The sequence below is a fragment of the Siphateles boraxobius genome, unplaced genomic scaffold (genome assembly GCF_051911475.1).
Source record: "Siphateles boraxobius isolate OS27281-9 unplaced genomic scaffold, OSU_SipBor_1 130, whole genome shotgun sequence".
Classification (NCBI taxonomy): Eukaryota; Metazoa; Chordata; class Actinopteri; order Cypriniformes; family Leuciscidae; genus Siphateles; species Siphateles boraxobius.
This window is the reverse complement of record NW_027508734.1, coordinates 8,954,960-8,978,475: the sequence shown is the minus strand read 5'-3', so window position 1 is coordinate 8,978,475 and position 23,516 is coordinate 8,954,960. Positions and strand designations below refer to the sequence as shown.

At 37.4% G+C, this 23,516-nt stretch overlaps 2 protein-coding genes across 3 annotated transcripts; one reads left to right on the top strand and one right to left on the bottom strand.

Annotated features, from left to right (window-relative positions):
- Nucleotides 1-296: 296 nt before the first annotated feature.
- Nucleotides 297-14,655, bottom strand: LOC143736924 (epididymis-specific alpha-mannosidase-like). Of its 2 annotated transcripts, none has more exons than XM_077227723.1 (19): nucleotides 14,433-14,655; nucleotides 14,210-14,356; nucleotides 13,401-13,506; nucleotides 13,024-13,196; nucleotides 12,011-12,126; nucleotides 11,323-11,500; nucleotides 11,023-11,221; nucleotides 10,743-10,933; nucleotides 7,172-7,361; nucleotides 6,429-6,565; nucleotides 5,960-6,237; nucleotides 5,679-5,870; nucleotides 4,243-4,486; nucleotides 4,034-4,144; nucleotides 3,728-3,920; nucleotides 2,038-2,184; nucleotides 1,811-1,917; nucleotides 863-977; nucleotides 297-763 (listed from the first exon to the last, which is right to left on the bottom strand). In XM_077227723.1, the coding sequence occupies exons 1-19, from the start codon at nucleotides 14,562-14,564 to the stop codon at nucleotides 672-674; spliced, it is 3,048 nt and encodes a 1,015-aa protein (XP_077083838.1). In that variant the 5' UTR covers nucleotides 14,565-14,655; the 3' UTR covers nucleotides 297-671. The 2 variants fall into 2 exon arrangements, with proteins under 2 accessions (XP_077083838.1, XP_077083837.1); XM_077227722.1 differs by having other exon boundaries at nucleotides 547-756; nucleotides 850-977.
- A 338-nt stretch (nucleotides 14,656-14,993) lies between these two features.
- Nucleotides 14,994-23,361, top strand: ttc5 (tetratricopeptide repeat domain 5). Its single transcript, XM_077227745.1, has 10 exons — nucleotides 14,994-15,093; nucleotides 15,867-15,999; nucleotides 16,590-16,801; nucleotides 18,235-18,388; nucleotides 18,759-18,850; nucleotides 18,946-19,002; nucleotides 19,239-19,385; nucleotides 20,075-20,289; nucleotides 21,063-21,207; nucleotides 22,990-23,361. The coding sequence occupies exons 1-10, from the start codon at nucleotides 15,022-15,024 to the stop codon at nucleotides 23,107-23,109; spliced, it is 1,347 nt and encodes a 448-aa protein (XP_077083860.1). The 5' UTR covers nucleotides 14,994-15,021; the 3' UTR covers nucleotides 23,110-23,361.
- Nucleotides 23,362-23,516: the final 155 nt, after the last annotated feature.

Here is a 23,516-nt window from a genome sequence, read left to right as displayed (position 1 = left end):
ATAAAAAAATGTTTTTGTCCGATAAGAAGATTTGCATAAGCTATGATAGAAACAGATTTACCAAATAAATCCCTCAATGCACTGCGAAAAACTCACGTGACTTTGCCCCAACAGTGGATGTGATGTAAACACATAACTGGACTAACGCAGCATCTCAATCAAATGTTGGTTTGATCATTCTGAAACGCCTGAGCCAAAGTCTGTCATCAGAATAATTTGGATTAATTCCCTCCCAGAAGCGTCTCACATGATTGTTCACAAACACCAGCATCCGAACACAAGAGAACATGACAGCGTTTATTTTGTTTTATCCGTGCGCTCTGAGACGCAAGTCATTTATTTCATTTCAATAGTCATTTAAATTTTGCGCATAAGTTAAAACCACAACTTTGGATGGAAACACAGCTAATGATGATGACGTTCTTGCACTGAACTTGAACTAAGAATGTTTACATTTACCCACTGACCTGAAGCAGAGATTGTATTTTTTCTTTTAAAATAAGCAGAGGACAAACAGTTTGCAAAAATTCTCAGTGCATGATACTTATCCCGAGAAAAAACAAAGGAGTTTCAATTATTCATATTGTGCACATCTTAAAATCATTACTGACACTTTAGAAATAATCTTAATAAACAATCTTCACAGAAGATAAATCGTTGGCTTTTGCAATCTATTTAAAGTGAATGAAAAAGGTTCTGATCTCCTTCGGGTGAATGGTCACATTGAAGTCCTGGGTTACGCCACTGAAAAAATCTGTTTCCTCTGTAAAAAGAGGGGAAAAATATAACAATGACAATTAGAACTGACATCTATTCAATCTTATTCAAGCATTGTAGGTATCCATCAAGGGTGAAAACTCACCTTCTTTTCTTTCATTGGTTTTCCAGCTCCACCTCTGGAGGTCTGATATATCCCATGTTCCAGTAAGTGAACGCTCCTGCACATCAGTTACCTCCCCCATGCCCCGCATAACTTCCTATTACCGAATTAATTTACTGTTAATGGCACTGCTTGAGAAGTAAAACATTAATCCACCAACACTGTAAACCCTAACACTCAAAATAATTAATTGGTTTGAGTAGGGCCAATTTAAATTATACAAATGAGTTAAATCAAATTAACTTTGAGTATTTAGAACTTTCTTTTTCTCTCTCGAGTTCACAGAACTGATATAATTCAAAGTAAAATGAACTGTTTCATTTTTTTCAGTTATGTAAAATTATTTCTTTTAATTTAGACGAACTTAAGTTTGACTGAAACTGGGCTGTGATTTCTATTTCCCAGCATGCTTTGCCGATGGCACTTGAAAGGGAAAGTAAATGTTAAAATTAAGTGTAATATCATGTTTTTTGTGCAAGATTAATGTTAAGTGGGAGATTAGTGACTAATGTTTTGTTAAGATAATTTAGAAGAATTTCTGTTAATGTTGATTTTAGAAGAGTTACCGGTGCATGCGGCTTGGTTTGAGAACAATGTTAAAAAGCTTTATATTGCTGTTCTCATACAGCAAGTACCATGCTATTGTTAACATTGTTAACATTAGTAAATGAGCAAGTTAGCATTTATTGAACTAGCTTGTTATAGCTAGTTAAGTTTATACTAATAAAAATGTTCACTTTGAGGTTTCATGAAAATGTTAAATTAGATGTATGAATTAGTTCACGTATCACGTAGACTACACCACTGAATTAGTTTACTCAAACATTTCAAGTTAAGAACAAGGAAAATAAAAATCTGCCAGCTCTGCTGATTTAAACTTTCAATTTCCTAACTTAAAAATTGAGGCAACTGATTGGTAATTTCATGTACCTTCAGATTAATAGTGATGGGGTGTGACAGGAGTGGGTCTTCTCCTACTTCATACAGGTGTGTGATCCTCAAAAGAATCCGGTCAAAGTCGATCTTTCTCTCTCCACCTAGGAGAACAACATATACATTTTGAATATAGCTTCTGTTTTGAAGTAGAAAATCCCTCCCTTATGAGACAACCTGGCAGTTTAAGTGTGTATTGTGTACTGTACTCTACTGTATATCACCTGCGCTGAGATTGTGGAGGTGTTGGGTGTGATCAGGACTGTAGTTCCAGCCAGGGACGCTGAGGGTCTGCATGTGGAGGTTCTGGGGCAGAACAACCGGCTGAACAGACGGACCGCTACATCTCTCTCTCGGATTCAGTGGCTTTTCTGTGCAAGGGGAAATTTTACACTCCTTTGTCTCTGTTTGTTTACCAAAATGAATGAAACACACAAAAATGATATGGAAAATGGTTTGTTATTTAGGTTAAGTAAAAGTTGAAAATGTGGCTCAACTGACAACTTTTTTTTTTAATTTATGATTCTTTATATTTTTTATGAAACATACAGGGTGGGGACAGAAAAAATAATAAAGAAAGATAATTAAGACAAAATGGAGGTAATGATAAAAATCGAATTTAATATTTTATTACTGCATGAAGGTAAAACGCAAAAATGTACAGCCATAGATAATAAATAAATAAATGAAAAATAAATGAAAAGTACAATTCTATACATTTGACATGTGGATGATGCTAAAATGTAATATTCAGTGTGCACATGATAATAACGTTTGAATCATTGAGATACTAATATAGTTTTTTATCAATATTTTGAATTTTTATTTTTGTACTTTTTGTTTTCAGTTTAATTTTAGTTAAGGATTTATTAATTGTCTTTCTGTTTTGAAATATGCCTATATAGCTAATTTTTTAGTTTTAGTTATTTTAGTACATCGAGTAAAACTAAATGTAAACGAGAAATGTTGGCTTGGCAACAAGCTGAAATAATAATAAAAAAAGTTTTAAAAAAAGTTCAAGTAAAGTTTTTTATGGTTTAGTTCACAATAAATGCATGAAAAAAGTCAGAATTGCAAGTTTATATTACGCAATTCTGACTTTTTCTCTGAATTGTGAGATATAAACTTGGAGTTGTGAGTTACAAAGTCTGAATTGCAAGATATGAACTCGCAATTACGAGAATAAGTAATAAATGAATGCTAGGCCTGAATATTTAAGTAACTATATTCCGATTATAAACTAAGTATTACACTATTGAAGCTGTTCAAGCTGAAAGTTTAGATCTTGCAAGTGTTTAAAGAGTGTTTGGTGCATATGGTCATTTGTGAGGTAAAAGTTCACAATTACCCTTTCTGTTTTTTATTCCATAGTTTGTTAGTAGTTGTACATTAGTAATAGAGAGTATTTGAATGCATGTAATTTTGTGATTTCACTGGAATGGACAGTGTTTGGATGAAAGGAAAGTGGAGGGCACACTATAGAGTGGTGCAGGGATGATATATTTTTGTAGGCCAAAACCTGGAAATGAGTTTGCATTTTTGCTCTTCCGGTTCCATTGTCCTGAAGTCAAGGTTTTTTTGGCTAAATCCTTGAAATAAGGTCTGTGGTGAACACAAGCCCAAGATAGTTTCACGTTTTATTCTACCATATAAGTACATCAGTAAAACCCTCTTGTGGTTTTTTAAAGCTTTTACTTGTGTTGTAAAAGGTGCAAACTAATGCTAACAAGTGGCTAAATGGGAAGAGGTAAACTCATCTACTCACTAGTCCGCTTTCATGGCCTTGTTCTGTTTATAATTGTGCGCTTGCAAGGATTATAACTCGAATTTTTAGGGGAAATGTTTTTTTTTTACAGATACAGGGGCTGAGATTAAAAACCTAGTCTAGAAATGCCTGCATGTCTGCAAACTCACGCGGTTGGTCAATAGGCATAACCACTGGCCTGTGCTGCAGCTCTAGTGCCTCCTGCTGGTAGATGGATGATATTGCAGCAGGGGATCCCAGCATCATCCAAAGGACAGGCCGCACCACAGAGGAGTCATTGAGAGTCAGGTTATAACCCAGATTCCACTCCTGGTTGTTCCAAAGCCGTCTATGAAGCATCACCTGATACACAGACATAGAATGTACAAAATTCAAATGGTACTTTTAGATCGTAAATTGCTGGGAAAGGCCTAAGAGACTGACACAACAGTGCCAAGTATGTGTGAAGCCCTCACTTCAAGTTGACTCTGACTCAGACTGGCCACTCCATGAGCTCTTTCACTGAGGAACACAAGTCTGCTGGAATCATCTTCTAGGTAAGCCGCTCGTACCATTGGGTAGTAGTTCTGTGCACGTAAACACAACAGATGTACGTATAAAAAAGATGCAAGATGTGCATCAAGTGCAGTATATTTTATGAATCTTAATTGTCAAGCATCCTTACACGGGAGACTGTGTTATTGACGAAGCTCTTGAATGTCCTTTTCATCATCTGGTAGCCATTGTTGTCAGTAAACAGTGTTCTGTTATTCTGCAAACTTGTGCCGGTTCTGAACACAGTCTCTCGGTTCACCTCTAGGGGTCCCACTTTATAGCTCTGCTCCAGTCTGAAGCACGCCAGCAGACCCCGAAACCCTACCGGCACTCTGGTGACCACCGAGTAAGTGTGGTTCTTGTCTTCCTCCTCCCTGCAGAGAGAACGGTCACACTTTAGCTCTGAGAACTACTACTAGATTTTTGGGTTTCTGGAGAAAATGCGAGAGGTGTTTAAAGGGGTCATGTTATGAGAAATTAAATTTGCCTTGATCTTTTGGCATATAATAGTTATGAACATATGCACCATCGCACCATGAGCCCCGCCCACTGGTGTCATTCGCTTAATGCCGGACATTTGCCTTCACTGGGTGTGAGCGTCACGCCATTTCAAAAGCAAGTAGAACCCATTATAATCACTGACGCTGTCTACACCTAATACAGTTTACAGATTCAGTTCAATTTCTGACATACTCCACACTTGAGTCTATCGACAACAGGACAAATGCATGAATGTTCACTTGTTTAAACAGCGTCTCTGTAGAGATTTCAGAAGGATCCCAGTGTCGGAAACAAGTGGGTGGTTTATTTAATGGCCTGGATCACGGCGGAGGATTATATGTTTGTTCGGAGCATATTGTTTTGTAAACGAGGCACACACTTGCAGCAACTGTATCAGATCTGACAATAGCTGCATCACAAACATAAGCAAATTATTTCATAATGCTTTGTCTGTAAATTATTTTATATGGATTATGTTTTCAAAACACAAACTCACAAGCAATAGCGAGTGGGCTTTGATACTGTTTCCTATGCCGTGACGTTAGCCAATCATAACAGTGCAGCGTTTACTGACAAGCCTTAAAAGAGCCGCCCCTTAAAAATGTATAATTTCAGACGGAGGTTCAGAATGAGGGTTGAAATTAACCTCAAAAAAGAACCTCAACAAAATATTCAAATAATTATAAATATATATTTTATGACCTTTAAAGTTGCAATGAAACAGAAGTAATGGCACATCTTTTGATCTGTATTGTGACGTACATCCGAGTGTAATGGATTATCAAAAAAGAATGATTGGCGAAGTCTGCAATACATCACCAGAAAATATCCTGTCATTTTGAGTTATGAAATTTTGTTATAACACAAGTTATTGATATTAGAGATTTTTCTATTTAATGGTATCTCTTGGTTTTATTTATCATCTATTTTGGATTTTTAATTGTGCAATATTATTTCCTATATTTTTACATTTAGATCACCTTACCTTAATCTTTAAAAAAAAACTTAAAAACAGACAGACATAGTAAATAGATTACGGATCTCAAAGAACAGATTTTCTTTCACCTGTAGAAATACTGACGTATCTCTGAAACTATCTTCCCCGGCACAATCTCCATGGCCACAGATTTGTATGCAGGAACAGCAGAGCCGTTGGCAGTAAAGATGTAGTTGTCTGAGATCGGCCCAGAGTGAATGTCCCCGTTGGCCTCATACTCCCAGAAGTCCTGCTGTACCCGAACTCTCATCTTTTTGCACCTGTAATGGATAGGCAAGGTCCGAAATGAAATTTTTAAATGTTCCATTGAACAAAACTGTGGCGATTTAGGCACATGAAACACACTTGCCGGTCTGTGATGCTGTGCAGAAGGTTTGTCTCTTGGTCAAACATCAGTTTGTAGCACTCATTCAGCACTGGTAACAACGTCCTTCCTGTCTTCTTCCACTGGCTTACATTCTTCTTCTTAAATTTCACTACTCTGGCCACATGAGTCGCCCCACACGCAGACCCAGCGTCACAGTGGGATTGTGGGAATTGCACAATGTATTTTCTGTACTGCAGTCCACCCAGCTCAACAACGAAGAACAGATCGTAGTCAGTGGAAGACTCCATCGATTGCTGGATCTGCAGTTGATTATTGAGTTTGTTATCAGTTGAAACAACAGATGACTACATGTCATAATAGAAGCAATGATTGGGATAAAGAAAAACAATATGAAATCTGAATATTAAAAAGAAAAACTCTGAAAATACTGAACTAAATTATCAGTGTATACATATTGAGAACGGAATATGCACAGATTATGTTTTGGTACCTGAGCCGGTGCCGCCTTTCCATAATCGTCAAGCACAACAACCATTGCATATGGCACAGAAATATTAATATATGTTGAAATGTTCCAGGCTAGAGGGTTGTACACGATGATATGCTGTTCAAGAACATTTTCTGAGTCTGAAACCACACACACACACACACAAAAAAACTCTATTAGACCCATGATCAACCAAACTCTTCACAGTTTAATACTGATGACTATTAATATTGATACTAGTGCTGGCAAATAAACTATTATAATATAATTAAAATGCACAACATTTTCGAATCTGTTCAATTGATTGTAAACAGGTATCAAATGACAGAAATCATGAACAAAGAGAAGAGGCAAAAAGCTACAGTCACATATTGTGTATCTACTGTATCAGTAAAGAGGAATATTAGGACAAGATTATACAGACAAGAAAACTGCACTGTGCGCTTGCTGTATAAACAGATGAAAAGAAAGATAACTATACTGTATTATAGCGAGTACAGTTCTTTATAGTGTTTACTCATTTCTTGTGGCTAAATTATATTTAATCAAGGTATATTTAATTAATTTATATATTAATGATTTATAATTATTAATATATTTAATGAAATATAGATTGTATTGAATTGAATTGATATATTTATTAAAATATAAATCCAATTCAATTCAATTAACAGACAAAGATAAAGATGTCTTTGGACAGAGAATATCCATGTGCAGAAAAGAAAAGATTTAAATCTAAATTATACCAGTCTTCTCTGTGGTGGGTCTGGTTTGCGGTGGGTGATGGATGTCATAGGGAAGTTTGATGGTCTGTGGAAGCAAGAAAATGGCTGCCAAGAGTTCCTCAGCTCCCATCATGCCTTGCATTAGATGCTCCATATACATATCAGCCACTTTGGGGGATTCTGTCCCTGTGATGCCATCATGATGCTGAACCTGGCATGTCAGACCAGATAATGGCTAGTCAAATCATGTTGTCATATGCAAACTATTAATATCTTAGAGGGATAATGTTTGATTTGAGCCTACTTCATGAGAGAAAGAAATTTAGTACTAGGTAAATATTAAAGGTGCAGTTAAGTGATTTCTGAGAAGCGATGTTAAAAGTGGATCGGATCGAGCAGCACAACACTCTTGTAGCCAATCAGCAATAGGGGGCGTGTCCACTCATGATGGGGGAGGAGAGAGAGTGAGCCAATCAGCAGTAGGAGGCGTGTCCACTCATGATGGGGGAGGAGAGAGAGTGAGCAAGAGGGAGATTTGAAGAAAGACTGTAGAAAGAGAGATGCTGAGAGACATTACAAAAGAGAAAAGCTCAGAGGAATATCACTGGGAAAAAAGGGTTATGATTAGGCAAGAGCAGGGGTGGACTGGCTATCTGGCAGACCAGGCACTTTCCCATGGGCCGATGTGCTTTTTCGGCCGATACATCTCATACTTTAAAAAAAAAAAGGTTTATTTTTTATTTTTTGTCTGAACGGCCCACAAAACTCTTACATCGGTGGCCCATTCGTTTAGTTTTGTTTTGCTTAATTGGCGGTGCTGGGATCTTTGTGCCGGCAGTGTTGGGAAGGATACTTTCAAAACGTATTTCGTTACAGAATACAGAATACATGCCCAAAAATGTAATTTGTAACGTATTCCGTTACGTTACTCAATCTGAGTAACGTATTCTGAATACTTGGATTACTTCCACATTGAATTGCATTGAATAAGTGTAGGAATGCGGTCATCACATCCTGCGTACTAAACAGGCCTATGCTGGTGTGTATTTCTGCATGTTCCAACTGGCTGAATGTGTTAGGCCCATGTCTCCCTGAAAGTGCAATATATTATAATTTGCTATAGAAGAACAAAGACTGTATGTTGCGGTCACCGCTGCGGTGATGTGGTGACTCGTACATGTAACATGTAAGGGTGGCGCTGCCAATAAAGCACCTAAAAGCTGTCTCAAAGAACCGGCAAAAGTAATGATTGAATATGTTAGTGTCGGCTGCAAAGATGAAGTTGACGATGCTGTCTCGCGATCTTCGCAGCAGCCTAGTGAACGCGCCGGAGAGAAATGCACATTTCATACGGATTACATAAACAGAGAGCAGTCTGTTTTCTTTTGTTATGAATTGTTCTGTTTAAAAGTAGACATGTCTGTGAGGCAAGTAGGCTAGCCTACCTTGTACGCTGAGTTTCGGTTCATTTATGAGACGAGCCCCAGTTCACGCGCTGGCGCCTCCGTGCCGTGATGTCTATTGTCTGTTATAATTACTTCTTATTTTTTAAATCCAGGCAATTGGTTGATGAAACATTGATTCAAATTTAGATACAATTAATACAAATCGAAATTCACTTTAAAGAAAGGCTTTGTGCATCTGTTTGATGTCTCTGTGAAAGTTTTAAAGCAGTCTTTTAGTGCCGCTTTCAGAGTGGTCACCTCCGCGTAACACTGTTTTTTCCTCATAAATGCCAACAAGAAAAATAAAATAAAATGAATATTTTATGTTCTGTGGAGAGCCAACCCTTCCGGTGTGGGTTTTACTTTTGGTTTTCGCAGTGTAGCCTAATTCACAGAAGTAGCCTATTAAAACATATTTGGACTAAAAGTTAAAAAAATAAAATCGTCACGCATGTTTATTTCCCATATTAAATATAAAACGCATGTGTATACAGATATTTTTCTAATGTCTGGACTCCTTTATTAAGGGAGTATGGATATATAAACAGACATTTCAATATATTGGAATTAAATGCATTTTCTGATAATGTATATTTCAAGTTTTGACTGCAAATGATTACGTCCTGGAATTGCTCAATTTTAAAGAATTATTCCTCAACTAGTTTTGTGGTGTAGGTCTACGTATTTTATAATGTTAACTTCAAATAATACTAATAGTAATTTAAAGATGTGTTAGCATTGGATCTGGACGGATAGGATAACTCACACGCGACACAGGTTCGTGGATCTGAGTGTCGCGATTTCGGTTTCATATTGCATATCCTTAGCTAGTAGCCTACCTGATATAACTATAAAATAGCAAGGTGACCAGTAAAACTACAGCAGACGACTACCCCTGGCTAATTAGAAAAAGTCTTTGGACGCTGAAAGGAGGATGGTTGCTTGCAAGCAAAGGTTGCACTGCACAGTTATATTTGTTCTCCCTTCTCTTTCTTTAATGTGAAATGCTGTTTGAATTTCCAAGATAGAAACGCATTCTTGCCCTGGCTTTGTTGCTCCTGCTCCATCTCTACCTCTAGCTCCCGCTGCTTCTCTTCCGACTCCATTGTGACTGATCACGCAAACCGCACATTATTTCGTTTTCATATTGGGGCTTCTGGGAAATGCATGGAGTTGCCTTAATTTATTTAGAGAGCGAATAAACTCGTGAAACAGAGAAGTATCGTCATGTAATCCATCGATTTCATCAATGTAACTGTATTCTAAATACCAACTATTTGAATTGTAACTGTAACGAAATACATTTAGGCCTACTCATAATTTGTATTCTGAATACGTAACGCCGGTACATGTATTCCGTTACTCCCCAACACTGTGTGCCGGTTTAATGCACTGGACAAAAAAAGTCAGCGTAGTTTTTTTTTCTTCTCACAGACCTGCCCATGAAACACGTAGATCAGCAGGCCATTGGTTCTTTTCTTGATTGACACTGGGCTTGTCCAATCACAACAAAATTAAATAAAAAAATAAAAAATAAAAAAAGTTTATTTTATTTTTCAGTGCATTTGTTTTACAATATATGGCTATTATTACTGTCATGGGATTAATATTATAATTATTATTATGTAGTAGTGTAATATAGACAGACACTATATCACAACTAAAAGAGTTTTGAGTTTTTCTTTGTTCAATTTGCACACTGAGTATGGGTTGGAGCTCTTAATTTTGAACCTCCAAAGTGCATCAGATTGATGAATTTAACATTAAAAATCAAAAAAAATTCTTACGGGGGGACATGCACCCCGAATGTTGATATTTGAAATCATCAAAACAAAGCGAGCACCCTACCCCAACATTTTTTGAGTTTTGCCAACTTATTCGGATGTACAGTGCATGATAAATAGACATTCACTCTTGCATTGAGTGTTCATGAATTTCAGAGCAATGAAGGGAGGGTTGTGTTTGTTTGGGCTGATTTCAAATATCAACAGTGTTTCTCGGAAATCGCTTACGGCATCTTTAATGAAATACATTTATTATAAAAAGTCATTGCAACTTATTAAAAGTAATTTGCGAATGCCACTCTACCTAAAGTTGCCCACATGGAAATGATTGTAGCACAACAAGATAAGTTTAAAACCAGGCACCTCAGAGACAGCCCATCGCAGGGCCTTGAGTTTGTCTAGAGCCCACTCTCTCTGAACCGGGCCTTCTGGGTATCTGATGCGGTATCTAGTGAAGAGAGACTCTGCTGCATACAGGAGGGCACTCGCTCGTCTGGCTACTCCTTTCAGAATATTTCTGGAACCATAGAACCCAGTCCAGGCCTGAAACGGTTCTAGGAAACCAGGATAAAAGACCATTCATGACCATTTTATCATTCAGAAATGCAGTAATCACAATAATAGAAGTAGCTGTTGAGAAAACCTGTTGAGTAAGGGAGGAAGTCTTGGTTTTTCCTCACATCCCAGGAAAGATTTGTTTGGTGCACCGTCTGGAAATAGTCCTTTAGCGTGGCGTACTGAACTGCAACTCCATACTTGTCACTGTGTGCATTAATGTAGTTCATTAAAAAATCCATGTTCATAAATTGCACTGATGCATTGTAGAACTGCTTGTCACAACCCTGTAAATACAACATATCCTTTTAAATGGTAATCCTAATGAGTGAATATATAAAAGAAACAATGCGCAAGTTAGCCTGTAGGATGATGGAGCTAGACCGACCCAAGGCCAGAGAACATGGCTGGTTCTGAACCACTGAGCCCTCATTCTGATGTTGTCCACCATGGTCTGTGCATACAGCTCAACAGTTTCCTTGGTCACTGGCAGACTCATGTTAGGGTATATGCCATCCTTAGGAGGGTCCGGAAACAAGGCAACACCATTCCAGTAAAACCCAGACCTGGAATCAACCATCATCCATTTTTAAAGCATCCTCAAACATTTTTTTATTTTTATTATTTTTGTTTAACACATTAAAAAAAATATTTAAAAAACTTTTATATTCTATCATGCAAAAGGTTGGGGTTTGTATGTTTTTTTTTTTTTTAATGTTTTTGAAAGTATTATATGTATCTTAAGTGTCACATGATCCTTAAGAAATCATTCTAATATACTGATTTGCAGCTCAAGAAACATTTATTAATATTATACATGTTGGAAACAGTTGTGTGGAACCAGTGACATTTCTTTCAGGATTTTTTAAAGAATAGTAAGTTTAAAAGAACAGCATTTATTTTAAAATATAAATCTTTTGTAACATTATAAATGTCTTTATGGTCACTTTTGATCTATTTAATGGATCCTTGATACATTTCTTTTAAAAAAATGATACTTACCCCAAATGACAAAAAAAGAAAAAAAATGGGAAAAAAACAAAATTTTGGAAAATATTTTTTTTACTGAACATTACCTGTTAGAAAAGGGGAGATATGACGGTGTGCAGTAGCTGAACTGGTCCATGGTGTGTGTGAATATCTCTTGTTTTTCTTTTAAGGAGGGAGAACCTCTCCACACAAACTGCAATTCCTACAAATACAGTTGCAGTATTATCACATGTACCAATGTATCATAATTTAAGCGGCACTCTGATAACTAAATATGCAGAGCTGCACTCGTGTACACTGATGAGCCAAAACATTATGAGCAGTCACAGGTGAAGCGCATATCGATGATATTCACTTAACAAGACAACATATCAAGGTCTGGGTAGATTAAACGGCAAGCAAACAATCATTATCAACGTGTTGGATGCAGGAGAAATGGGCAGGAATAAAGTTCTGAGCGACTCTGACAAGGGCCAAATTGATACGGCAAGAGTATCTCAGAACCGGCAAGGCTTGTGACGGCACCAGGATCACTGTGGGATGATGACAAGTCGGTGGAGTGAGTGTGAGGATCTGGGAAACCTTGGGTCCGGCCACTCCTGTGGACGTAAATTTGACATGTGCCACAAACCTTAACATTGTTGCAGATCAGAAACATTCCCTTCATGACACTGGTGTTCCCTGGTGGAAGTGGCTCTTTCAGCAGGATAAAGCACCTGCCACACGGCACACACTGTTCAGGAATAGTTTGAGGAACGTGATGCGGAGTTCAAGGTGTTGCTCGGCCTCCAAATTCCCCAGATCTCAATCCAACTGAGCATCTGTGAGATGTGCTGGACCAACAAGTTTGATCCACAGCGGCTCCACCTCGCAACCTACAGGACTTGAAGGATCAGCTGCTAATGTCTTGGTGTCAGACACCACAGGACACCTTCAGGGGTTTCGTAGAGTCCACGCCTCGGTGGGTCAGCACTGTTTTGGCAGCAAGCGGAGAACCATCAGCATATTAAGAAGGTGGTCATAATGTTTTGGCTCATTGGTGTATAAAACAGATTTCCCACAATAAATTAAGTGCAAACCACTGACGCAAAAGTACAACCTTTTTTTTCTGCATGTCATCTTTAAGGTCGTAGTCGATGCGAGAGATGAGGTGAGCGTCAAACCCCGCGAGGGCAAAGAGGATGGGGGTGGTGGCCGACGCACCAAACGGATCAACATGCCACGCAAAACGTGGCCGAACGCCAAAAGTCTCATACAAGAAACCATGACCCTCTACAAGCCAGATAGAGATGGGATAAGAAGAGCTAAAAGTATATACAACACATTTAGCAACGCTAATACCATAGTACTGTGTAAATGCCATGATGTGACATGGTAATCATTTAATGTTAAGGCCATCTGTCAGCATCACTTTACCATGGCAAAATCACATGCTCTACAGTTTCATTTGCAAGTGTTGGGTTCACAGTCACACACCTGTGAGTTGAAGAATGGCATCATCTACATCTGTCACTGCTTCATCATGCATCACCTGACCACCGATTATGAACTCCAGACGACCCTCGTGCAGCAGCTGTCTCACCTGACAGGAAAAACAAGTCGCCTTAAACCAGGGGCTTTCAATCTATTAGATGTGTTGTCAAAATGATCCCCATTGACATGGATCTGTGAAAAGACTAAAAACGCTGTATTATTCATGTCAGGCCAGTAGTTGGCGATGTCACTTTGTAAAGAAAAACGATGCGACTATACTGCTGAACACATAATACGCACGTTGATGACAGCACTGTTTTCACAAATTCGCTTTTTTGTAGTTTACACAGACAATAACTGAATCGTTGTCAAAAACATGAATAGACCCATTTTCAAAGGTTTGCATTTTCAGGTCCCAATAAGTAGGGCTGGGCGATATGGCCTAAAAAATAAATCCCCGATTTTTTCACAAAAAGTCCGATTTACGATCCCCGATTTTACGAAAAGTTTTCTGTTTTTAGTTGAAAACAGTGTTGTTTTCAACTAAAAAATAATTATTTATTTATTTTAATCAATTCATTTATTTAGTTTAATTTTATTTCTACTATTTCTATATTCTTATTTAATGTTTTTCAAAGGTTGTCTCTTTTCCACGGTTATTGCTCCCTTTGTGCCCCCCTGGGGGTCCCTGGACCCAAGTTTGAAAACTTTTTTCTTGAGTTTTAAGGTAAACAGATTTACCCACATTATGTAATAATAATAATAATAATAACAACAATAAAACACCCAATAAGACATCAATCAGTCCTTACCTGTTTCTTGTGCCAATCTGATGCCACGTTCACCCACCAGAGTCGGAAAAACTCCTGTTCAACTGCGATGAATTTGCGGCTTTTGACTCTTGACAGCTCTTCCACTACACTGCTGTACACATTGCTGGCATACGCATGCATGCTCTCCTACGACAGAAAAGTTTGACAACAGCTCCACTTACGGAAACACACAAGTCATTTAAATTTGAAATCTGCGTTTTACCTGGACGGTGTACACCCAGCCAACATCCATGTGACTTTGAGGAACGACGAAAGCTTGAATCTTCTCAAAAGCATCGTTTTCAGAGACTGTCATGAACAGTAAACCGAGAAATAAAGATAAAAACATCATCATCGCCACTACAGGATTATCAGAACATCATAACCTGTGTTTTCAGAGAGTCTCATGACTGCCTGTGTGCATTTGCGCATGCGCACTTTTACTTCCCATTTCATTCGCTGAGCTTCACCATTTCCACATAAATTAATTAAATAATTTGTTTGTTTATTTATTTATTTGTAGTTATGTTAATATATGTACATTTATTTATTTATTGCTCGTTTGCTTGTAAAAAAATCCAACCTCAAAGCATTATTAATTATTAATTTTAATAAATTAATTTATTAGCATTATAACGTACTTCATACAAACCCAAAATACTTTAGTGAACGAAAAACGCTACAAAAATGCTAAAAAATATTTGTATTTGTCTTGGTCAAGCTCTGAATAAACTGCTGTCTCCTGGCCACTAGGAGGCGCTCATACACGCTCGTCTGTGTTTATCGTCACCGTTGCTCGGATCCTGCTTTATATGCTAAAGATGGCCGATGGTGACAATGATGGGGAGAAAACAACAGACAAAGATGATTTGCAGGTGTTAAAGGTTTGAACTGACCATTTTATTTCCTTCACTTTTTTAATGACCTCAAATTAATAGGCATCACCGCATTCAGATGATGATGTTGGTGGTGTATAATGTACACATGGCTGGTGCACCGCCTGTCACTATAACAACTGATACACTGCAACAGAGAAACGAGCAGGTTATTAAACAAGCAGCATCTGCATCTTTTTGATTAAACACCGTGTAGTGTATAGACGGTCGTGTTATCCATCATGTGGTGTAATGCTTGTTTTAACCATTATTCACCTCTCTCTGCAAGAAAACACTTTGTTGTAGTAATATTGTGAAACCATAATAAACTCATTTGAGCTCCTTTTAAACAATGTAAGAATGTTTTTGTCATTTTATTTATAACATCTCCCTTTTATTATGATCACTTTTTTACTACAAATATGAATATGCCAAAGTTATGCAGTTAATATATATTTGATAGAAGCTGTAGTAATGTTTGTAACGGACAGCAGCAATTAAGTATAATCTCTTTAACATTTTTCCGTGAATGCAAAAGGAGATTTTCTAACCAACTCACTCTCAAATTGCTTTCATTTAATTGAAAATGGATGCAATGCAAGTGAGCGGTGACTGAGGCTGTTATACTGTCAAATATCTGCTTTTGTCTTTCACTGGGAGACTAAATGATGACAGGATTTATTTTTGGCTGAACTATTACTTTAATGCGTGAAATGTCTTCGAGTTCTTGAGGAATTTCAAATGTGCAGTTGTTTAATAATAGCACTTTCTCTGTCTCGCAGGAGCTGGTGGATGATCTGTACTCCTTTAGGGACCATTACTTTGAGACACACAGTGTTGAAGATGCTGGTAGGAAACAGAATGATGTTGCTCAAGAGATGGCAAAGACACTTGAGCGGCTGGAGGAAAAGGAAGGTGGGCATTACTTCTTTGTTTCCTACAATTTTTCTTGTAAAGAAGTCTTAATGTTTATTAAAATATATTCTGACAGTTCACCCAAAAATGAAAATTCTATCATTAATTACTCACCCTCATGTTGTTCCGAACCCGTAAAACTTTTGTTCATCTTCAGAACACAAATGAAGCTCTTTTTGATGAAATCTGAGAGCTTTCTGTCCCTCCATTAACAGCTACGCATCTACCATTTTGACGCTTTAAAAAGTTGATAAAGAGATCGTAAAACTAAGCCTAAAACTAAACGTTAAAGTGGTAGTTGCGAAGCTGTCTCTCAGATTTCATTAAAAAGATCTTCATTTGTGTTCAGAAGAGGAATGAAAGTCTTACAGGTTTGTAACAACATGAGGGTGAATGATTAATGACAGAATTTTCTTTTTTGGGTGAACTATCCCTTTAATAAAAATAAAAAAAATGCTAAAACAATATAGCAAAATCCCTCATTATTGACTATCTATTGTCACTTGGGTAAGTAAAATGTACATAATGTATTAAAATATTTGTATTATTAGTATAAATGTATTAATATGCCCTGCCCTCTCTTTCAACAGATTTGTACAAATACAGCGCTCAGTTCCTGCTGCTGCGGGGTCGGTGTCTGAACGTCGGTCCGGGATTCAGTCAGTCTGCAGAGGAGTGTCTGTCCCGGGCTGTTAAACTGGAGCCGGGTTTGGTTGAGGGCTGGAACACACTTGGAGAGCAGTACTGGAAAAAAGGAGACCTGACGGCGGCCAAGACCTGCTTCACAGGTGCACTACAGCAGGTGAGTCTTATTATAGTAAAAAACAATGGGTCTCTTTCATATAAGCCCTATTCGGAAGGGATTCGTTTCCCTGGAGGACATAAGAGAAATTTGTTTTTCGCTGAAGTACTTTGGGATTTTCAATCCTGTCCGAATCTGCCAAGTCTGTGTTTTTCAGTAAAAATTCCAGGGAGAATCACAGACTGTTTTTCAGCAAACTCAACGGTCCTCAGAGAAATCTAATATCATCCAAATGTGTATGTCTGTGATTATTAATGTTGTATTATATTAACGATTCTCCTCATGTGTTTTTTGACCTACCCGAGCTACCGCTTGCACAATAATCTTTCGCATGCTTTCATTTAATTTCAAAATAGATTGCATTCGACGAAATAATTATACAAAATCAATAAATGGTGCCAAATTGTGGAAATTGCTAAGATTGTCAGGTATGAGTAAGATACTTGACTAGATTTTTCTGCTCACTTATGCAAGTTTATTATAAACAGCCACTTCTATAAACTCATGTGAAGTTTACTTAAATAGGGTTTTTATAATAAATTATAAATATAGCATTAATAGGCATTAATTCATTATTTAATATGATGTTTATGAATGTTTTCGCCAACAAATCATGATTCACTAAAAACGTTTATACTAAAACTTATTCTAAATCTAAACATGTAGGAACAACTGAATCCACATTATGCATAAATCACATACTCTGGATTGCCTTATAATTGTGTCAAGATTACATTTAATACAGAAATATTTCTTCTTAAATATTAAACATATTATATAAACAGTGAAAGAGGAAGAATAGCTGCATTATAGCTTGAGCTGCCGCCATTTGTACTTCTAGCTATTTACCTATAACGGCTAATGAATCATAAGTCTTGCACATTCACATAAAATAGCTTACTTCTGCGTTGCAAAATAAAGTGGCTATCTTTAGAGGCCGTATTTGTTTTGTTTGCTGAGAGTGACGAAAGGGTGTAATATGGACATCGTTTAGTCGTATTTTATGCAAATGACTTTTAGAATACTCCAATTCATTATTATTATTATTTTCAAATTAATGTGCCCTCGCAATCTTTAATCAAAATAACTTCCCCTCCCTCTTGCATCTCTGATGACGTTTACTGGCTCGAGTGCACTCAAATGACTCATGAGATCGACCAATAGCAAACCACAACTATCCAATCAATTCTCTATAGACAAAATCCTAAATTATCAGCTTTATCTGACATATCTTAAAATATGTCAAGTCTCAAAATGCACACCAGTAAAGTTTTTTTTAGGCTCGTTTATAAAAAATAATCGAACTAAGACCTAATCCTGGCTTAATCTAAGCCTTGTCTGTGAAACCATGCCAATGTCTTTTATGATATCTGCTTCTTTTGATATGGTGCTGTCTTGAAGCGCACAGATTAACGCTAGGTTTCTTCATTCAGAGTAAAAACAAAGTGTCTCTGAGAAGCTTGTCTATGGTGCTGCGACAACTGCCACAGGAAGGCGACGCACAGGAGCAGAGCAAGCGCATTGTGGAGAGTGTGGAGCTGGCCCGGCAGGCTGTGCAACTCGACGTCACCGATGGGACTTCGTGGTGTGAGTGAATTACTCTGATAATGTAGAAAAGGACACATTAGGTGCCGCCTTTTGACCGTAAATGCCATATGTGGTAGACATCACATAAATGTATTATATATACATGCATATTACACGAACATATGGTGGTTTATATTATATTAATTCATAAAAATATAATCCTTTAATATGCACAGCTAAGTGTCGTCCATGTTGAATAAACACATTTTATCAAGTGAAATGAAGTAGGGAGTAGTGAATACTGCATTTGCATAATGCTATTGTTTCCTTGCAGCATTTCTTCTGAATATAGATCGATTATAATGTTGGGGTATTGAGATTTTTTTCAATAAATGATTCTTATATTGTTTTGCTTTGCTTTGGCTTACAGATATTTTAGGGAACGCATATATCTCCATGTTTTTCACCAGTGGACAGAAGCCACAGCTCTCTCAACAGGCCCTCAGTGCCTATGCACAGGCTGTGAGTATCTCTCTCATGGATCACCTAAATCATTAATATGGTGGTTGACTGACATCATCATCTTACCTTTTGATTTTATCTGTCCATATTTACAGGAGAAAATCGACAAAGCATCCTCAATGAATCCTGACCTCCACTTCAACAGAGCTACGGTAACAATCCTTTCAGTTGCTTTCACACATGCTTTCTCAAACACAGGTGAGCACCAGCAAATGTGTCACAGTCAGATTATTCAATAAATGCTGTGCATTTTTATCATCCTTACTTCATCTCCTGCTTTCTGCTCTTCTCTGGCTTTCTCATTCAACTTCTTACCTGATGGAAGCCTGTTAATACAGTTTGGTTACCAGAAAAAACACTGAAACTAACATGTCCTTTCTGTCACCAGTTGTTCCAGTATGAGGAGATGTTCAGTTCAGCTCTGGATGGATACAGTCGTGCTGCAGCCCTGGACCCTGGCTGGGAAGACGCTCAGGAGAGGGAAAAACAGCTGCTGAAATACCTAGACCAGATTACAGTGTTATTAGAGAACAAGGTGAGAGAAATTGTCAGCGACATTGTAACATTTATGGTGCATTTACACTGACGCAGATCTGGTGTTTTCAATACATCGCTATGGGAGCTGAGCTATTGTGGTATTGAGAAAGTGTTGAGAAGTCCAAATACTTTGAAAAGTTCAGGAAGGTTCAACTTTATGCAAACGTCAAGTGAAAAATGGCAGGTGGCAGCCAATAGCTGTCAGGTACAGACAGTGATGTCTGTCATGAGCGTTTTAAAATCTGTGTATTGTTCTGGAGTTTCTGTTGAATTTAGTGTGTAAGCCCGATTACTTGCATTGCAGTTATTATGTATGTTAACTATTGCAGTTTGGATGCTTTGTGAATTAAATCGCTGGGTTTACAAAAGTTAATTAAATTGACACTCTATCTTTACTTTGAGCATATGATGATTAAAATGGCCTTGTACTTAAATAAATTTTTTTTTTATTAAAAACACTCGCTACAGAAACACCCCAAAGACGTTGTAGTGTTTTGATTGGCACTGAGCAGAGTTTTGCTGTGCAATATACACACACCCTTATGTAGAATCTTCATTTAGTTTCATCATAAAGGTTGTTTGGTTGTTGTTTTGGGTTGTTTCCATCAGATGGCAGTGGAGTACAGTTAAATAATATTCCAGATGTCCAAAAGCAATCACAATGACCATACTCTCTCTGTGTTTCAGGGAAAAGTAAAGGCGAGGCGTCTTCGTAACATGCTTTCGTCCCTCAGTACCTCCGCCTTGGGCCCGTGCTCTTCCCCTCAGTTCCGGTCTCCCTCAGGTCACGTGGGAAGCCTTGAACCCCGCATCTTATCCGCCCTCACTCACGGCCACAACGGTGGGGTGGCAGCACTTGGAAAAGTTGTCTTCAGCCTGATGTCAGAGGGCCGTATGGCTTTGTGAGTTTAAATGCCTCGGCTAAATATTTAATACATTTTTCTCAATATGTATGCATACATCTTTACTAGCAGTCAGATACTGGATATAGCCTAGTTAAAGGTGCGGTAAGTGATTTCAGAGAAACACTGTTTATAATAGACAAACACACCCCTTCCTTCCTTGCTCCGCCCACAAAATGCACGAGAGTGGATGTCTTTTTATCATGCCTGAAGCTAAGCAAAATAATGCTTCGCTAAAAATAAAACAAAGATGACAACTGAATAACAAGGAGGAACAAACAATGAACATACAGTACACAGCATCAAATACAAGCAAGAGTAGGTAATTAGTCGCCAGCAGCAGCAGCTCCAGACAAACAATGAGCTAACATTACAACAGCAGCATACCTTGATTGAGCAAAACCAGTGTTACTTGCAGAAACAACAGAAACCTCTGCGTCCGGTTTCAGGTCTTCCTGCTTCGGTCTCTCCTGCACTGGAAAGCTTTTCTAATATTTACGCGGGTCCTAAAGCTCTTGCCTGATCATAACCCTTCTTTTTCCAGTGATATTCCTCTGAGCTTTTCTCATTTGTAATGTCTCTCAGCATCTCTCTTTCTACAGTCTTTCCTCAAATCTCCCTCTTGCTCACTCTCTCTCCTCCCCCATCATGAGTGGACACGCCTCCTACTGCTGATTGGCTCTCTCTCTCAGAAATCACTTACTGCACCTTTAAATGTTTGCTTTTAGCATTGTGTTTTAGTTTTTACATGTTTTCCTGTTGTTGTCTTTCAGCACATTTGGCATGGTGGACAGTGAAGAGACCTGTTGTCTAGTCATGGTGTACAATACAGCAAACAGCTGGGGTGTTTTAATAGGAGATACTGTAGTCATTCCTGAACCACAGGTCAAACGGCACAGCGTAACACATAAAGATAAGGTTTGTGTACCAAACTTTAAAGTTTTATACCCTTACTTACACTACCATTCAAAATTTGGGGTCTGTAAAATATCTTATGCTCGCCATGACTACATTTATACAATCAAAAATACATTAAAATTAATACAATTTTACATTCCTTTTTAATTTGAATATTTTCAGCATCATTACTCCAGTCTTCACCGTCACATGGTCCTTCAGAAATCATTCTATAGGCCTGTTCAGATCAAGGATAATGACTAGAACGATATAGTTCTAAATATCATTCTAAATATAAAAGAATATCAGTTCACCACAACTATCCAACAATATAATGTCTCTGTTCCCTTTCGTTAATCGCTTTCAGAACGATTTTTTTCCAGCTGATGATTGTTAAAGGGATACTCCACCAGTTTTTCTTATTAAACTATGTTATTCCCTTAACTAAGACGAGTTTTGTATTGCTGTATTGCGGAATACCATAACAAGTGTTTTTGAGCACTTCGACTTGGCGCAATAATATCTTCACTCGTGAAAAGTCCTCTTATCGGCTCCCGCTTCCTCTCCCTCTAACATTTCCGTCAATACAACGAGAGGAAGCGGGAGCCGGTTAGAGGACTTTTCACGAGTGGAGATATTATTGCGCCAAGTCGAAGTGCTCAAAAGCACTTGTTATGGTATTCCGCCATACAATATAGTCTTCAATTTTAAACGCTTAGAAAAGCGCAACGGTTTATTTTGTGTCACCAGCCCAGGTCAAGTTACACTACTCGAGTAACTGTGTTTACATAGGGAAAACGTGGACGTGTTTGGTCGCTTCTCTGCTTGGCCCATATTTAATGCATGGGCTAAGCTAAGTGCTAACATAGTTTTGCGGCAATACAGAGCGATATAGTGCACGCACTGAGACGAGAGAGGTATGTATCAACTCGTCTTAGTTAAGGGAATAACATAGTTTAATAAGAAAAACTGGTGGAGTATCCCTTTAAAAACTTTGACAGCCAATCAGAATCCATTCTGCTTTAAAGAGCTCGAGCATTTAAAGCGACAGATGACAAAACTTCAGCGCACGCTAAGAATAAACAGAACGATATCGTACGCTGGTGTGAGCACTAATATAGATATCTTTATAGTTATTGCTCTGTTGATTTGGTGTTTATATTTAAATATATATATATATATATATATATATATATATATATATATATATAATTAAACACCATTTCTTATTTTTATCAATGTTGAAAGTCGTTGTGCTGCTCAATAATTTTGTAGAAACGGTTGTACATTTTGTTTTTTAGGATTCTTTAATGAATAGAAAGTTTTTCAGCATTTTTTTTGTGAAATATTTTGTAACAAATGTCTTTAATGTCACTTTTGATCATATCGTATTCAAAAAATAAAATAATCCTACTAACCCCAAACTTTTGAACGGCACTGTATAGATTTATAAAATTAAGCTAATTAATTCTGCTTGTGTGGCTGTTTATTTCAATTAAATGAATGCTCTATATTTTAGTTTGATAATGTTTATTGTTTAATATTTTTTTTATTTTTAGGGTATTTTATGGTACTAATTTTTATTTATGCAGTGTTCACATAAGCAAGTTTCGTAACGTTATGAAGAAAAAATTCTAAAATACCAAATTGTAAAGATTTTCGACTGAAGAGCACCACAGAGGGTTAAACAAGTTTGCAGCTATAGGTGTGATAACTGCAAAGTGCTTAGTTTTTGCATTATTATAGGTGTAGTAACTACTGATGTCTTTGTAATATGTTTCTTGTTTGCTTCTCCTTATACAGTCATATGACTTCCGAAGTATACGCGTGGACTCTCCCTTGCTCCTCATAGTCAATGGGAAAAAACAGGTGATGAAAAGCCAAAGTGCAGCCTTTGTTACTTACAAACCACAGAGTGAATGAAAACCCAGAGACATACTGTGAGAACATTGAGAGCAATGAGGGTAGTGTTTTTTCCATTTGTATATATTTTGTTCTGTTCCTGTTTCTGTTTGTGAGGACAGGAAAACTCTTTGTACATATTTTTTCAAATCATTTCCCTTTTTAATTTTCCACTTGTCTGTTGATGGGCATCATTGTTTAAGATTGTGTTGTGGTCTGTTTCATATTTGGGTTGTGAAAATAACAATAAAAAAAACCCAGTAGTGCTGTTAAGTCTTACTCTCATCAGTTTGGCAGTGCTTGCAAATAATAAAAACTAATTTATATAGGGGTTTTCACATATTTTAATTGAGTTATTTTCGACACTGAAGTCATTTACATTAGTAGAAACATGTTGGGAGTATTTACGACCATCTCCAAACTCTGAG